General features: G+C 40.1%; 1 protein-coding gene across 1 annotated transcript in view; it reads right to left on the bottom strand.

Moving 5' to 3' along the window:
* The window catches only part of tm9sf3 (transmembrane 9 superfamily member 3), a 61,952-nt gene extending 52,668 nt beyond the window's left edge, over positions 1-9,284 (bottom strand). The window contains exon 1 of the mRNA XM_048269136.1: positions 9,075-9,284. Within this exon, the coding sequence (XP_048125093.1) occupies positions 9,075-9,170 (96 nt within the window). The 5' untranslated portion in view covers positions 9,171-9,284. The remainder of the gene's footprint in view (positions 1-9,074) is intronic.
* Between the last annotated feature and the right edge of the window lie 9,162 nt (positions 9,285-18,446).

Below are 18,446 nucleotides of genomic sequence, written 5' to 3'. Positions count from 1 at the left end.
CTATGCTGAACCTGGCTTGATCCAAGCATTCTAACAGTGCCTTTCAGTGTTGGAGCAGTGGCAATACCTCAAAAGCTCTATTCAACTATTGCCTTATGGGGGTGAATGCAGTTCGTTGGATTTTACCTGTGGCCTGCCTTCGAATTTAGCTTCTATGACTAAAATCAAATCAATAAAATAAAACAACAGCAGTGATTGGCTGCAAAAATAAATAATGTCACGCGTCTTGCACCTCTCAAACTGGGCTATCAGGTAACCTAGAGAAAAAATTGAAATTATGAAATATGACTAAGGCATTAAAATGCTGCTTGTTTGTCAGGATACTTTTTCACTGATTTATTTAAAAAATATGAGCTATGAGTGTGAATGTTATACATTCCATCCCCGAATTCTGTTTTACTGGTTTATTTGATTTGAATTATATAGATTTGCTCTATAAAGACCTTATGTCTGTTTGGGATTGTTTTGAGAGCCTATTGGTGTATCTCAGAATAAAGGAATGTCCACAACATTAGTGATGTTTTTTTTTTGTGTGTGTGTGCGCGCATGTCTCTAATAGCCACAATAGGAGTAATTTTAGCACCGTATTTTGTGTGGCCCATAACGACCCAGTGGATCATGAAAATGTGCCAAAATTCACATTCCTTGCTTGTTGTTGGTACATTAATCCCATTCAGATTGCCACTTATCTGAGATGTAAGAGTTCAGTATAGGTTTAAGGTCTGGGGCAGGGATTTGAGATTCTGTAACTTCTTCATTGAGGGCTTGCTTAGCAGCACTGTCCGCTTTCTCATTTCCCCTCAGACCAACATGGCCTGGGACCCAGCAAAAAACTACTCAAGTTCTGGTTCTTTAGACGTTCTAGGTGATCAAGCTCAGCTTTGGTTGTACTTTTTGCGTGACATTAAAGCCTACTGTAATTACATTTATACATAGTTATTCTACTGATCTTTATACTACTCATCCTGCACATAGACTTATTCTTACTACTCTTATAATGTTGTTTCTGCACTACAATGACACTGTTTTCACACTGCACATAGCTGTATGTTATGTACATATCTGTTTTATTATATTCTGTTAATACACTGCATATATCTATATTATTCTTTATACTATTATAATGTTACTGCTACATCTACATACATTATTCTACTTATTGTATGAGAACTGCTAATACACTGCACATATTTATATTTAATTCATATTACTCTAAACCACCTTCTGTAAATCAACTGTATACTACCGTCTACATTGCACTATATTTCTTGACCCGTCTCTGTATATTTCATCACCTTTCTATACTTTGCATCACATTGCATGCATACTGTAGCTACATGAATCACAGCTAAGATCCTTGGTTGCTATGAAGGCCAGTCGTTCTAAATGGATGGTTGCTATGGCCAAAGGCCAGTTATCTCTTACGTTGTCAAGCGGGCATATCCTAACTTTATCTTATTTTAAACATCTCTATTTTACTTAGCCTACTTCCATACAGTGAGTCCCATTAAGAAGTGGCCACTTCATTCGCGCTTACCGTGATTCACGCAGCAACATTATTAAATTAATATGTCTATGCCAACGTTTGCAAAGAGGAGAATCTTTTAATTTGATTCACAATGAAACGTTACATTTAATGTACATGTAAACAATGAGTAGGCTAGTTTTGGTTGTTGTTGGTGGTGTTACTGCATCCCTTAGTTATGCCTACAATGCAAAATTGTTCCCTCGTGATTGTTAGACGCATTTCAAAACATTGCGACGTGAAATGCCACCACAAAACAGTTTGTGAATCGGTCTTATTAGGAGTCCTCGCTTAAGCCGTCACAGACTCAGGCGCTACTTTTAGGGCTAAAATGCTTCCTGAATTACTCTTAGTAAAAAAAAAATAGGAGTCCTAAAGTGAAGAGTGACGAAGTTACGAGTACAAGCATCTCATATCAAATGACCATGGCATTACGCTAAGCAACATAAATCTCATAACGTTACAGCAACATCTCCTCCCTATGACCTAGCTAGCTAGCTTCTAGCCACACAAGAAATGAATGATGTTAAAATCTCTGCTTAGCATTCTAATAACAGAAGGGGCACATTTATGTGGACCACTACAACATGACCAGTGTTTCCCCTACAGTGTATTTAACAGCGGCGCAGCGCCGCCGCTGGATTTTCAGCGCCGCTGCAACATAATATCACGAGATTCACTTAACACACTGTAAAAGCACAACGGGCCAACGTCATCTCAAAATTGTTTTCTGAAAGTCTTGAGTAAGTTAAGTGCATCAAATCCGCGCTTAGCCTCTCATTATTCAGGACATATATGCGGCATGATGTGTCAGGTGATTACAAGCCCAAAGACAAGTCTGCAGCCCATATGGCTAGCCTACGTTCTGAACACGGTTACATTGTTTAGCTATCCGACTGATGGGGTCTTGCTCCGCCACAGTGTAGCCTATGGTGTCATCGTTCACTTGTAGGTTACACAATAAATAGCCTACTTATAGGCCTGGTGACAATAAAAATGATATTAGTTATATTTCATCACAAAGCTGTTAGGTATGCGTGAATTAAACTTGTAGCCTATGCCATATGTTAAGCTTGAGCAATTCCTCTGATCCAAAGCCTGCTTTGACACATTGACACTAATGTGAAACATGCATCCTCCTCTCTAGCCTACATCAAATAAAAGAAAGCAATTCATGATTACCGAAATGAATTTAACATGGGGGGAAAAAAAAAGTTTGTTGCGCGATTTAGCCTACTGTTGTGATGCGGTTCTTTCTGCTGATTGGATTCGTCCGGTGTCGTCAACTCTGAGAACTCTTGCTCCGGCTGACAATTTTATCCAGAGAGCTGATTTCCCAAAGATGAGCCTCCATCAACATTCAACGACAAATTATTAAAGCGTAAGTAATGCAATAGAGTAAACCAATGTGCTACAAGGTGTATGGTATTAACGTTAATTGTAGCCTAGACTTGTAACGTTAGCGTAGGGCTACATGTAATGTTTGCATGGGAAAGCTAGGCGAACACAGTCTAGGCCTGTTTAAACTTTCTGATAGTTAAAGGAAATATGAGCATATGTTGGCATATCCGTATAGCCTAAATTCTGTCCACTTAGCTATAATAGGCTATCACAAACAGACCTTTTCTACGCTTATGGCATTAGACATAGGAGCCTACATTCTCTTATCAGAAAGACGTGTTCTCATAACTTCAGCGTTCTCTTGACGGTGAGACGAACGGTCGCACTTCAATCAAGTAGCCTAGGTCCTTTTCGAGTTAATTGTGAGTGAGTTGTATGGTAACTGTGGGAGTGATGTAGAAGAAAAGTGAGTATTTACTTTTTTATCCGTGGGTTTGTTGTTTTGGGACTGAGAAATAGACTACAAGGAGAGCATCTGGCTATGTGCATGCGTGTCAGCATTAATGCCCCCCCAACAATTCAATTCAATTACCAAAGAGCCTTAGAGATGTTCTTTGAAAAGCCCAGAAAAATTAAGTGCTCGCAGATTGGGTGTGGCCTTTGCCATTAAGACAAATTTAAATAAATTGTAAATAATCTTTTTCTGGGTTGTACCATTTCATTTTTCTTCTATCATTTTTAACCAATAATGTAAAAGAAAGCTGAAAATGTCCACAAAAGAAACACAAAGGTATGATATAAAAAAAATAAATAAAAAAAAATGCGCAACAATTTGCACCTTCCTTCCTTGTGAAGCTCACACTAGTTCCACCGCATTTAGTGAAATGTAATACAACGTTGCCACCTAGCGTTCAGTAGGCTATTTAAGATTAACGTGGCATTTCCTGCTTATTCTTTTGTCAACACCATGCTTTTAGGAAAACAATCTTTTTATCATAGTTCCCTCTTCAATGAGCGATTACCAGCTCGTTTTTGTAACAGAGATAGCTGTTTATCATCCCTAGGTTTACAGAAACACCCATTCATATTAATACGTAGCCTATGGAGTGCTGCCGACCACTGTTCATTACGGCCCAGAATGCCTTGCATGTCTTTACAACAAAACAACCCAGTAAAACCTAATTTCCCATAAACATATGAATTTGCATACTTGTAACTAGGACTGAACGATTTATTGCATTTGCGATAATATCGCGATATGATGAAACACGATTTTCAAACCGCAAAGGCTGCGATTTGTAATATGTGACATCACCAAAACACATTTATACTTGCGCTTGCCGACGCGGCACCGACTCTTCTTACCGACCACTAAAGAAGCAAAAAACGTAAACAAGAGGACCAGCTAACAGTGTCAAGAAAGGTCTGATCAGTAGAGCTACTTTGGTTAAAAATAAACCTCTTCATTACCTTTTGCTCAAACCTGCCATGTCCCTGGTTCTAGTTCATAATTCCCCTGTGCTGCTACTCTGGCTGGTAACTTCGTTCACTTGTCCAGCTGACGATTAAAACTCCACGACTGTTTAGGCTTTCACCTGTGCACTGGGGACTTTGTTTACTGGAGTACAGTGACAGTGGGGGCATTTGCGATATCCAAGGGGGTTGGCGGCACAAACATTTAATCTCACAGGTAATGAATTGCATAATGTTATCCGCAAGTAGTTGACACAGCTAACCACCAAAAACCCAGCTGTTTTAACATTAGCCTACCAGCTAAGGCTCTAGGCTACATACATGCTGCTAACTGCTGATAACTTTGCCTTTTTAAAGAGTTTTGTCTCTCCGCGATTGGCTTTGTTGTGATATGAACAACCTAGTTAATTTGCATGCATGTGTATTGCGCTGCGGTGTTGATGATTCTAACCTTTAGTTAACACCGAGCCGAACGGTCATTCGGCCGCATTGATTTGCGCTACAACAATCTACAGTAGTTTGTTCCGATTCACGTGCAGGTAGCCTACAGAGGAGAGGAGCGGGTCTGTGTGTGTGTGTGTGTGCGTGTGCGTGTGCGTGTGCGTGTCGCGTGTCTTGTACGCGCGCGCGTTTATGGAGAGCACAGGACAAGCCGTGTCAGTGCCACTACATGTAGACCTATTTGTTAACTAACGAAAGAAGGTCATATCTACATGAAATAGAAACGAATCGGAATCATTAAATGTTTACAAGGCTGGAAGTTCAACAAATATAGGTCTACTAATGTGATTAAAATAGTTAAATAAAAAATATTTCATTCATCAATCTTATTCAATGACCTAATGCCATCATAATATAGGCCTGGGCTCCAGGAAAGAACAGTTTATGTTTAACTTATCTAATTTTGTGTTGGTAATACTATAGAATAATAAATTGCTTGTCTTTGTTGAATAAGACAGAAGAAAGAGCTTAAAAATAATCGCATATCGCATCGCAATCGCAATATTGGTGAGAAAAATCGCAATTAGATTTTTTTCCAAAATCGTTCACCCCTACTTGTAACATTTTTAATAATACTCTCCCATCATGATATTTAACAATAATGAAACATTTTGTTTGAATACCGTCAATGTGAAAACAACTCTATTATGTAAGCTATATATAGCTACTGTTCTCCTTGCTATTTCAGTTCGTAAGTCCATACTATCTCATGGCAGAGCAGGGATTTCACGGAGACATTGTGGCTGCCCAGGGGCATTGAGCATACTTGGAAGGCATTGTGATAGAAGGTGAATGGTGCAAAGGTGAATGGTGAGAGTTACCAAATACCTGTGGGTGGTTTGCAAAATGATGGAAACTTTTGGAAGTTTTTTTTTTAGCTTATGCACCCTCACATTGGAGTCCCCAGTTCATATACAAAATTTGGTATCGATATGTGACAGTGTTCCTGAGATATGGACGACTTCCTGTTTGGAGGTTCGCCCGATTCGTTTAACTGTGACGGGCAAACGCTTTGAAAAATCAAAAATAATACTTCCGTAACTTTTGTGAGGCTTGGTCCAAGGATAATGTACGTCAAGTTTCGTGGCGTTCGGATCAAATTTGTGACCTGTGAAAATTTAGTTTAAGCTTTCTGTTCAATCCAATATGGCGGACGAACGGCACGCCCACCTGACGTCATCTTCGCGACCAACTTACACCGGTACTGACCGGACGTTTTAAAGTTGGAACGGTGTCTCTGTCTCAAAGGGCCTAGGCGCTAAGGCTGACAAAAAATTAGGGAGACAGGAAAAATTATTTGCAAGCACACTTAATTACTGATTTTGATATGAAATTACTATTATACAGTGTGGGATAATTCAGAATCTTCCTTTTTGAAGCAACACCAAAGAACTTTCCCCCTTTCGCACGCACGCTATTTGTTTATCCAGCACCGGCTTTGCAAATAACGATGTCCACAGACAAGGTAGAATATTTTCCATGACTTATAAAGGTATTGCGACATCAGATGCAAGTCAAATTTGTAGTTTCTTATGTCTCATTCCATCGAACTACAGATCCGCTACCCGATCTGGCAAACTTACATAGTGCAGTTATAGCCGATAGAGGGCCGTGAAGCGAATGCAGAATTGCCGTTAACCCTGTTACAAGTTGATGAACCACTAAAACGATTTTGGAAACATTATTTTAAAGGTATAAAAAAACTCTTTGGTGTTGCTTTACGGCAGGGGTCTCAAACTCCCGGCCCGTGTCCACCCCAATTCCGGCCCGCGATGTATGTCAAAATAATAATGTAATCCAGCCCTTGAGGGTATTTTTAATTGCGACAAACAACAATACTGATTAAAATAGACGATAGATCCAAGTACGGTGACAAATCTCATTTGTAGGCTACTCTCCTCCACTATTTGCTAGACATCCAGAGCTTGATTCAAACCCAAAATCGCTGCACAAAGTTTTCAGGAAATACCTACACGCAAGAAACACGAAGATTTGTAATGACGCGATGCAGGCCACAGTTTTGCACAAATTGAAGCAGAAATAGGCCTACACCAAATGTTGAAAAATGTTCACGTGTGATGAAGTCTTAGGTAGGCTATGTTATTCACCTATTCTGATTCTGAAGGAGAATATACTTTTGGAGATTATGATCGATCGTGGGTAATATGACAAAGAAGAAAGTAAACCTGCTCAAATATGTTCATCCAGTATTTACTGAAAGGTGCATAATTTGAGGTGCTTGCCATCAAGTGGCAAATTAGATGGGTAAATGTACCCCCTTCATAAACTTGTGTTTATACTCAAAGATTTTTACATTTACAGTAGGACTTTATCTCTGACCACTTTTAAGCCATGGCCTTTTGACATTTTTATATAAAAATCCAATGTTGTTGCTTTCTTAACCCTGACGCCTATTGCCAGGTTTAAAAAAGTTATGAGAGGAAAATATTTTTATTTGGAGTGAAACACACACACACACCTACCTGTTTTTATGCTTTTTTGTTTGTTTTTATATTTTTTATTAATATTTATTGTATCATTATTTGATTTATAAGCTACAAGGTTGCTAGCACAGGTGTCTACAAATAGATACAAATACTTGCACTTTCTGTTTGTAGTTTTGTGTTTGAAAATACAGTATTTGAACATTGCATTTTAGGAAATAGCCGTTCTTTTTTGTATTATTCTTTAACACTGATGTGGCCCTCCAATCAGATGACATTGGCAGAAGTGCCCCCCAGCTCATTTGAGTTTGAGACCCCTGCTTTAAGGCCCTTGAACTAAAGAGCAATGGGAGAAATTTGAGCTGCTCTAGTACCCAACAAGCCCTGGGACCTTTCAGTGGCTCTGTAGTTTCAGGTGCTTCTCACTCATTGTTAACAATTTTACAAGGAGCACCAAAAGTAAGGTAGGCCTAGATCAGGGGTCACCAACAGGTAGCTCGCGAGCTACCAGTAGGGTCCCACCTGTTTCTAAGTAGCTCTCCAAAAGGTTTGAGGAAGATGTTCATAAATCTTATAATGCAGTCACTTGGGAAACAAAAATTCCTATGAAATTAAATTCAGTATACAAAGAGAGAAGGTAAATGAGTTGAAAGGAACCTTTAAAAAAGCATACAAATCTTATTCAGCGGTTTTGGGTGGACATCAGCTATGTGAATAAATGGCATGCTACTACTAATATTAAAAGCTCTCGGCTATGTCGATTTTGTCAAAGTAGCTCTCGGACGAAAAAAGGTTGGAGAACCCTGGCCTAGATAATGCACAAAACGTTCGTTTTCATCAATGCTTCATCCAGTCTGAACACTTTTGATTTTGACGACCAAAACTCTTACTTCAAAATCACTGAAGAGTTACATATGGAGTAAACGTTACAGATGAGTATTTTCACATAAGGCACACATAAAGCTAGATGTTTTATGCATTTCTGGATACTTTAACATGTTTCAAACTAAATCTGTTATAAATAAACCAGCATACAGAGTGAGTTATGCATGACTGATGCATCAAAAGAGTTTACCTTTTTGAACATGCTAGCCAAATGATGTCTGACCGCCGATTCAGTGTTTCAAATAAGCTTTTTAAATTAATGACAGCCAACTAATCATCGACAGGTAGAAACACTACTTGTCACATATCCGTAAGTGCTAGCCACGAGCTTCCCGGATGAAAAAATATGATAGTCATATCGTTGGGTAGTCGTAGTATTTACACAGTGAGGGCCCGAACCGGATGTAGCCAGCTAGCTGACGGTTAGCTAGCATTGACAAAGAGACGAACACATAAAGCTTTAACCTTCCAGTGAACTCTATATTTGTAGCGATCTTCATAAAATCCATATCCTGCTCTTTATTATTACCGTCGTCATGCCCGAGCATACAGGCTACCATTCAATGATAGCTTCCTTGAACCTGTAATCCACGCATTGAGCGTTGACGTTAGTCAGCATCTCATTAGCTATAGCATCAGGGAATACGCAGGATAACGCTGGCTACCACGGTGAACAAGTGGGGTTTGTGCTATTATATTGTGTCCACCTCCTAGACCAGTAGAGTGAGTTCAATGAACAGAATTACTATCAAACCAGATAGACAAATAGCTCGACAACCAATTATTGTGTTTGAGACAAAACACCGCCGTCCATTGTGTTTCCCCTTAATGAAAAGCCGATAATTTTCATCTAGCAGCAACATTACGGTGGAGCATATTATGGCTAATGTTAGCTGAGGTCTTACCGTGTGCTCATGTTCGTCTGCCTTTGCTGGAAACAACATGCAACAGGCAGACAGTATGACCATTACTGTAATTTTCCATCTTGAAGATCCCATCATTACAATTAACCTCAAGTTTTCCAAAAGGTTTGGGACGTTAGCCTTCCTTGCTATCCCGCTATCCCAACTTCCCTCTTCCTGCTTCTGTCCCTGACAGCACTAACGACACGTCTTCATACGTCATTGTCGTAAATTACCATTTTGATTGGCAAAACCCCATCACATGACCATGTCTGACCAATCTCACTGTGCTGCAAACACGGCAAATACTTCCCTGCTTTCAGCCACGTCACCCGACATCGAATTTATGAGGAAGTGTCTTACTGCACTGTCTATGGAAGGCCATCGGGACCAAAACATGATATTACCAGAGAATGTCTAATAAGGGGAGAACTGCCACTCTCGGAAAACTTCCGGTTTCTTAACTGGTTGCAGTTCCTTCTGTGGTTCCACATGAGGGCGCTCGTCCACGAGTGCAGAATGCATGGATGTCTATGGAGCTGTACCCCTCAAAATCCACTTTTCTTGGGATATAATTTTTTTTAAGTAATTTGAGCATTGCATTCGAAAGGGGAGGCAAAGAAAATACACTTGGTTGAGTATTATATTTTTTAAAGTCACTTAATTGTTCTAAAAAGCCTTTCAAATGTGTCAATGACGTCATTCATTAGCACAATGCTAGCGTGTTATGTGAAACAACGACCCAACCTGTAAGAAATCAAAAGGACATAAGTACTCGTTCAATCAATTTTTGACCTATAACCCATGTTGAAGTTATACAAACTACAATCAAATCTGAGATTTGTCAACGACAATCAGGTGAAAGAGACAAATTTAGCTGTCTAGCTCCATTGACTCCCATTCATTCTGCACTCATGGCGATCGCCCCCAGTGGAACTCTGGTGGAACTGCATCCAAAATTCGGTACCATGGGACTTAATACGGAGTGGCAAGGCTCTCCATAGACGGGCTCTGAAATTACCACTGAACTAACGACTGAAAGGCCAGTCGTTAGTTCTAGTTCTCTCCCGCTTGACATATCCCAAGATTCTGATAAACTTTAGCTTTGAAACTTCACTATTTTACTTAGCCTGCTGTTATCCATCTAGCTAAAAGCCACCTCCGTCATATGCTACAATGTTGCAATGTTCTGAACGTCTGCATTTTACAGCTTGGATGCAACGTGACAGTTCATTTAAACTTCACAACGAGTTCGGAGAATTAATATACAAGTGTGATACGGCCAAAAAAATGGATCTACTTCATAGGTGTGCAAATAACATACGGTTAATGGTCGTTCTAAATTACGTAGGACAATGGGAAATTCAGCCAAGCAGTGGAATAATGTTAATTACTTGTTAACATACCTTATGCTGTAGAATGCTGTAGAGTGCTCCATTCACTTCAATGGTCCATCCCAACATCGAGGCCTGATAATTTTGTATAAAAGCCTGTTGCATATGTATGTATGTATGTATGTATGAATGTATAGATAGATAGATAGATAGATAGATAGATAGACAGATAGATATTTACAACTATAACACAACAAACACATATATTTCACATACATAAAAATCACTCACAGAAATGTCAAAATTAAAGACGCTCTAAGCGATGTTGGGTAACGTCACTTCTGTTGACGTTCAAACAAAACAGAGAGCTTGATCAGGTGCAGTTCACTAAAAGGATTTCTATAGTAGGCTACTTCATTTTTGAAAATCAGGCCAAAACACCCAAAAAGCCAAAACGCATGTTTGCTAAATGCAGTGCCCCATAGAGGTCAAAAGGCACCACATTTTATGTGCGTCTTTGCAATTGATCCATGTATCCATGTAACAAGTTTGGTTTTGATATATTTCTTGTTTGGTGGTTTTGCAGCTACTTTCTGAATTTACTCCTGTTTTTCTCTCTTTCACTCACACATATATTTGTGTGGCATTACAAAATCATACACGCACACACACACACACACACACACACACACACACACACAGGGTGCAACAGGGTGGGGGACAGGGGGGATTTACCCCCCTCTGGTCTTGATATCCTCCCCTCTGCTTAATTATTTGGGTAAGGCTATTTGCACCCCTGGTACAATGAGCGGTGTATGCTATTTGTACCCCAGTGCAATTAGAAGTTAATTCTATTCGTACCCCGGTGCACACAGCAATGTGTTCTATTAATACTCCGCCTGGTACAAATATCAATGTATGCTATTCGTACCCCGGTGCACACAACAATGTGTTCTATTAATACCCCATCTGGTACAAATATCAGTGTATGCTATTTGCACCCCTGTGCATTTACTCTGGCATATTGATCACACAATGTAATTAAAAAAAAAAAAATATTTTTGTTGTTACGTCACAGGGTGTGAATAGCTCAGCTGTGTAATAGACACAATGGGTCATGCTACTTACACCCTGGTACGTGAACTAGCTAATTGTTGCAATCAAAACTTGCACAACACTTGAGAACCAATTTCTTGTTCAAATTGCGCGCCTTCTCTCCAGGGACGTTGGTACACGTGCGCACTCACTCAAACAAAACACATCATGCAGGAATCAAACCCCAGTCTCCCACATTCTAAGCCATGTCTGTGACCACTGCACTATCTACTTCCACAACTACAGTGGTGTTTGCAGGTAAAGTTATAGTTCATATGCCTGAGCGTTATATTCACGAAATTTCTGTTAACTAACAAACTGACAGTTGTATTTGTTCACTGAACGAAGATTATGAAATAAAACACAACTTTTCAATCTAAAACTTAATTTCAACAGATATTTGTGCCGAAACCTTTCAGAATTCTTCCCTTTCTGCTGACGAAAAAATGAATGTCCATCATGTTTTTTGTGCACGTGAGCAACGTCTTTTTGTTGTTATGTCACCAGGTGTGAATCCATAGATATATGTATATATATATATATATATATATATATATATATATATATATATATATATATATATATATATATATGTGTGTGTGTGTGAATAGCTCAGCTGTGTGGCCAAGGCTATTCGTACCAGGGGTGTAAATAGACACTCCGTAATTATTTTCATCATGGGGGAGGGGCAACATTTATCCCCCTCTGCCCCTCATCTTGATTAATACTACTTCATGTAAGTAAAGCGCTGCAATGTGAGAACAGTCCATAATAATAATAATAATAATAATAATAATAATAATCTGACATCAGGAAAGCACTGTCAGCGCTTGTGCTGCTGACACAGTGGCTGCGTGATGACTGGTTGATTTGGCTTTGATCATGCAGGACATTTCAGAATGTCGACTGTGTAACCAATAAATGATTAGTTTCAATGAAAAAGTTAGCTGGAGAAATGAAAGAAAACGAGAATTCAGTGCAGCATATCGTCATATTTTAGAACCTTCAAAATCAGATAACTGATGCAACTGAGATGGAGGACAACTCCACGTAGAGTAGAACATATTGTCCGAAGCAACTTACAGGTGAGGAGATATTTGCTGAATGTCACAAAAAGTGTTACATATTAGAAATTGCTTGGCATTGCTTATTCAATGGCTCTCTACCGAACTAGGCCTACTACCTGTAGTTTGCCGAGGACGAACGAGAAACCTCGTTTGATAAATCAGCCAGTAGGCCTAGAGAACAAATAACTTTCAGAAATAATCTGTACTGCAAAAACGAATGTTGGTGGCTATTTAAACTATCTAGAGAAATAGAGGCTTCATGGTCATGGCCCATGGTTCGTAAATTATTTTCATAAAACTCCAAGTAGCCCTATCATAACTTCACTCTTCAAACTCTTCACTGAACTGTAGCCAATTAACTGACAGTATGACAGTAGGCTATTTATTTTCTGTACAATAAACACATTTATTTTTTAAACTTTTGCAATATTACGCACTTGGCTACGGAACGCAAATCTGCAGGAGAGAGAATGCACGTACGCAGCGATTACAAAATGGCTATTTGGTTACCAACAAAGAATGGTAGCCAATTTACTAACTCAAGACTTCAATGCCATCATATAACGTTTTTTTGACAAAAACAGAAAGGATGGAGGCAGCAAAGGTAGAGGAGTCATTTCAGATGGTACAGTAAATGTTACAAAGGTGGCAGAATATATATAGGCTATTAAAATATATAGGCTATTGTTAGCCATGAAATTACAAGGTTATGAATCGTTCGTTCATTTTTTTGGGGGGGGGGGACAAACTTACACACACACACACACACACACACACACACACACTCACAAACACACATGCACAAATTTATATGTACATACACACACACACACACATACTCAAATGCACGCACGCACACATACACAAAAACATCTGCGCACACACACACACACACACAATGCACAAATGTACATGTACGTACGCACACACACATAATCAAACGCGTACACACACAGGGGTTAAAGTAGGCCGGAACGGAACCTTAGATAAATTATATACATTTAGAAATTTCTAAATCTATACATTCCTAAATCTATAAATAAATAGATTTAATTTATACCAACAATAGCGCATAGCGAATTTTTTGCATCCACCGTCAAATTGCAGCCTAGTTCTCTTTCAGGATCACTGTGAAATCAAAACGTTATTCCCCTCTTGTCCCTTCCTCGGTGTTATGTTTTCACGGTTTTCCTGTCTGATTTGAGACTTGACGTGAGATTCGGGCGTAGCCACCACTCACATTCAAATTGATAAATGCCATGCTTTGCGTGGAAATAAGCGTACGCCTGTCCTACTGTACGCCTGTTTTATTACACACGTTTCATAAATGAGGGCCATTGTGGCCATGTGGGAAGCAAAAGTAAGCAGTGTCAATGGCTGCCATAACTTTCCTTTCATGCCTCAGTGGTAAGGTTTAAGTTCAATGTTTTGAACTGTTACATTTTATTTTGAAGGTTTTTCTGAAAAGGTTTGTATTAAGGTTAATACTATTAAAGGTATTAGATTAAATATTGCTTGAAATGTCTTCAATACCAATGGTCCAAAACTGGTGTGTGTGTGTGTGTGTGTGTAACATGCTGGTGTAACACACAAAGTGATAGAGAACATGTAGTACAGGTAGGCTATGTTATGAAAAAATAAAGTATTCATTGCTACTGTAAAGGAAAATAAAAAAATTAAATAAATGTCCCACCTATCCCTTGCTGCCACCAGGAAAAAAATACAATTAAAAATAAAATAGGCCTAATGAGTTGAAAATGCATCGTTTTGTCACGTAAGGTCCCTGTTCATGTTGCACAGAACCTTTAATGACATTTTGAGTCTGTTAAGAAGCAAAAAAGCATGTATAGAGGATTATAACAGATGCAGACTGGACACTGTTTTGCCATCATTTCACCAGTATGTTGACACCCCCACCAGAAGGGATAACATCTTTGACCTACAGTATGCTACGGCAACATCACCGATGCATACCGCACATGATCCTACCCTCCACTCGGACTTGCAGATCACAACATGATCTGCTTACTTCCGGTATACAAACAGGAACTCAAAAGACTCAAGTCAGAGACCTACAGCGCCCCTCAATGGATGGAGGACACCATCGCGCAACTCCAAAGCTCCCTGGCATGCACCGACTGGGACATTTTTGATGGGGAATTAGATGACAGGGTCTTCATCATCTCAGACTACATAAACTTCTGCATTCAGACCACCATTCCAATTAAGAAAATAAAAAAATACCCCAACTCTAAACCATGGATCACACCTCAGCTAAGAAAAAGCCTGAAGGAAAAACACAGAGCCTTCAAGCTCAAGGACTGGACAGCAATCAATACAGCAAATAGGGCAGTAAAAAATGAAATTTTCAAAGCCAAACGACAATAGAAAAAAATAAACTGGAACAAAAATTCAGCTCCATGAACACCAGACAAGCCAAGATGGCCAAAACATTGACAGGAAATGCACCCAGACCCAGCACACCAATCTCATCAGAGCAAGGACATCAACTAAACATGTTTTTTAACCGGTTCGACTCAGTCGACTACTCAGATGACTGTTGCAGTCAGCTGGATGCACTCCCCCTGGCCCCTGCTGGACCCAAATGACCCAGTCCCCTTCTCAGAGGAAGATGTCAGGTGGCAACTGAGGAGATGCAAGCCAGGCAAGGCCTCAGGGTCTGATGGGATCCCAGCAAGGGTGCTTAAGACCTGTGTCACTGAACTCTCTGCAATAATCCACCGACTCTTCTGTGAAGTCTACCATCAATGCAGAATCCCCACCCTCTGGAAAACAGCTACAATAATCCCAGTACCCAAAAAAACACGTCCCAAAGACCTCAATGACTTCCGCCCCATCGCCCTCACATCTATCAACAAAACATTCTGCCACACGTCCGCCCACATCTAGATCCTTTCCAATTCGCCTACAGGATGAAGAGAGGCACTGAGGATGCTGTGGCATGCCTGCTGCACCCCCTTCTACAACACCTGGATTCCCCAGGCACAACTGCCAGGATCCTGTTTGCAGATTTCAGCTCTGCTTTCAACACCATTTAAAGACACCTACTGATCCAGAAACTGCATCACCTCAATGTCCCTTCCCGTCTGATCCATCTCCTCCACAACTTCCTCACCAACAAACAACAGTCCGTCCGGGTAAGCACAACAACCACACCTGCACTGACCTCCAACACAGGAGCCCCGCAGGGTTGTGTTCTAAGCCCCTTCCTATACACCCTCTACACAAACGACTGTACCAGCCCCTCATCCAACACCATATTCCTCAAGTACGCCGATGACACCGCGATCCTTGGCCTCCTCACAGACACTCATTCAACCCAAGAATACAAGGGCGCGGAAGGGGGGTGCTGAGGGTGCTGCAGCACCCCTTGCTGGAAGGAGATAGATTTTTAAAAAAGATTATATATTCTTTTTTTAAAATTACTAATTCGCTGTCTGACATTATTTGTATTTTTGTATGTGAAATGATGAGTTAAATAGCAAAAAAGGGGTTATGGATAGGTTCGAATATAGGCTACTAAAAATTAACAGTTATAGAGATCAACGTGAACGTGAGTCAGTTACTGTAAGAACCGTAGCGTGGTTTCAGCTATGTGTAGTAGTGTAGGCCTACGGTTGATATAGGCCTACATATTCTATACGATTTACACGTTCAAAAAAAGCATGAATAAGCTGAAAGAAACTAATAAATGTATATCTAGTGAAATCATTTCACTATCCTAGTCGCTAAGATAGAAATTATTAGGACACATACTTGCTGTGGAGACGACACACTTTAGGCTATTCAGAAATTATTTGCGAGATCATTGCAGCCTGATTATTAGCCTATATTTAAAGCTTATACCATGGTCTAGGTTGAAAAGGGTGTCATTTAAAAAGTGATATACTACACCTATAAAATTATTATGACGTTGCTTGACAATGCCTGAGTTAGTCCGCTCTGTGACTTATCAACATTCCACGTCGGACATCCATTATTTTTGTTATTCAGCACCCCTGGTCAAAAATAGGTTCCCGCGCGCCTGCAAGAATATCTTAACATAGTCTCTCATTTCACTCAGTGGTGTGGAAATAACTATCTCAAACTCAACATCAGCAAAACAAAAGAAATGTTTTTTGGATACACACAATCCTACCACCCAATCATTATTTCCAACGAAACAGTGAAAACAGTAGACCATTAAAAATACATTGGACTCACATTTGACAATAACCTCACCTTTGAACATCACACAACAGACATACAGAAAAAAGGAATCCAAAGACTGTCAGCAGTGTGCAGACTAAAAGAACTTCATGTTGCCCCCCATCTACGCCTACTACTGTATACCAGCATTGTCCAACCCATCATATTATACTGTTCCACCTGCTTCTTCAACATGCTTACTGTAAAAAACCGTAACAAACTCACTCAACTAACCAAAACTGCACCAAAATAATAGGTCTGCATACTCCAAACTTACAAGAACTAAACACTAAGGACAAGAACTAAACACCATCGCATGTATTGCTCATTCAATATCCCTGGACATTACCCACCCACTCAACCGCTACTTCTCACCCCTACCCTCTGGCAGGAAATTTAGAAGCATAAGGTGCAATAAAGATTTAGAAGCATAAGGTGCCCAATAGAGATTTAGAAGCATAAGGTGCCCGCTTCAGCAGAAGCCTAATCCCCTTAGCAATCCAAACATTCAACAACACAAAGCTCCACAGATAAATGCATGCAGTGCATTAATGTATGTTTTTCCCATGAAACCCCCAATAATTTATGTAAAAGTCTGTGTCAAATGCCTATGATGTATGTAATGTGTATGTGTCATTCCTATTTCTATGACTGACCATGTACTGTATGTGCCATTCTGTGCCTGTGACCATGCAGGATGAAAAGCGGTTTTTGGAAAATGTGAAAAAGAATTTCCCTAAGGGGACAACTAATAAAGTAACTACCCCAGACCTAGCATTGTAGCTCATTGGAAGCACTGGCCATTAGCTGCAGCTACTCCAGTTCGGTAGCACCGATTTTGGTCGTTTTTTCCCCTATCAACAGTACTCGGCGATGTCTAGCGATCAAGATCCATTTAAAGTGGATATGCATGATATCAGGGGTTGGGGTCACACTAACGTTAGCTGTCTACATAACGATTGGACTGTTTTTTTTTTAAGAAAGTTTCAGTTGATGCTGTTGTGGATGAATGAGTCCTCAGTCCTCGAAGTTGCCACAATAGGAAGGGAAATTCACATGAAGTGTTTACAGAGAGGCTTTTTATTTATATCTGTTCAAGATATGTGTTCTTATGTTGTTTCATGATTTGAGAAATTGGGATTTATGGAAAGTACTGTTGGTCTGAGAATTGTGGGTTAGTGTGTTGGAAGACTTCAGAACCAACTGGCAAAGGAGACTGGTTTTAGGGCTGACCTCTTGGGTTTTGTATGCTTATATGCACTCCCTGGACCTCTCCTGCAGGGGCACCTGCCAGTACCCTTTACAAAGATTGAGTGTGGTGATGTAGCGGGCTTTGCCAATCCTCTCCATAAGGTCATCACAACGAGGCATCGGGTACGCATCAAATCTGGAGATGGCACTGAGCTTCCTGAAGTCCATACAAATCCTGAGGGACCCATCCTTTTTTGAGACCATCACAATTGGACTGCTCCACTTGATGGTGGAGGGTTCAATGACCCCCAGTTTCCTTATTGTTTCAATCTCCGCTCTCAGTCCGGATACCTGGCTCTCTGGCACTCGATAGGGATGCTGTCGAATGGGTGTTGAATCCTTGAGATGAATGCAGTGTTCCAGCACCCCAATTTGACCAACCACAATAACAAAATAACCATTAGGGTCTGATTTGGTCT

Source organism: Alosa alosa, chromosome 18 (assembly GCF_017589495.1).
Source record: "Alosa alosa isolate M-15738 ecotype Scorff River chromosome 18, AALO_Geno_1.1, whole genome shotgun sequence".
Classification (NCBI taxonomy): domain Eukaryota; kingdom Metazoa; phylum Chordata; class Actinopteri; order Clupeiformes; family Clupeidae; genus Alosa; species Alosa alosa.
This window is presented reverse-complemented; position numbering and strand designations above follow the sequence as displayed.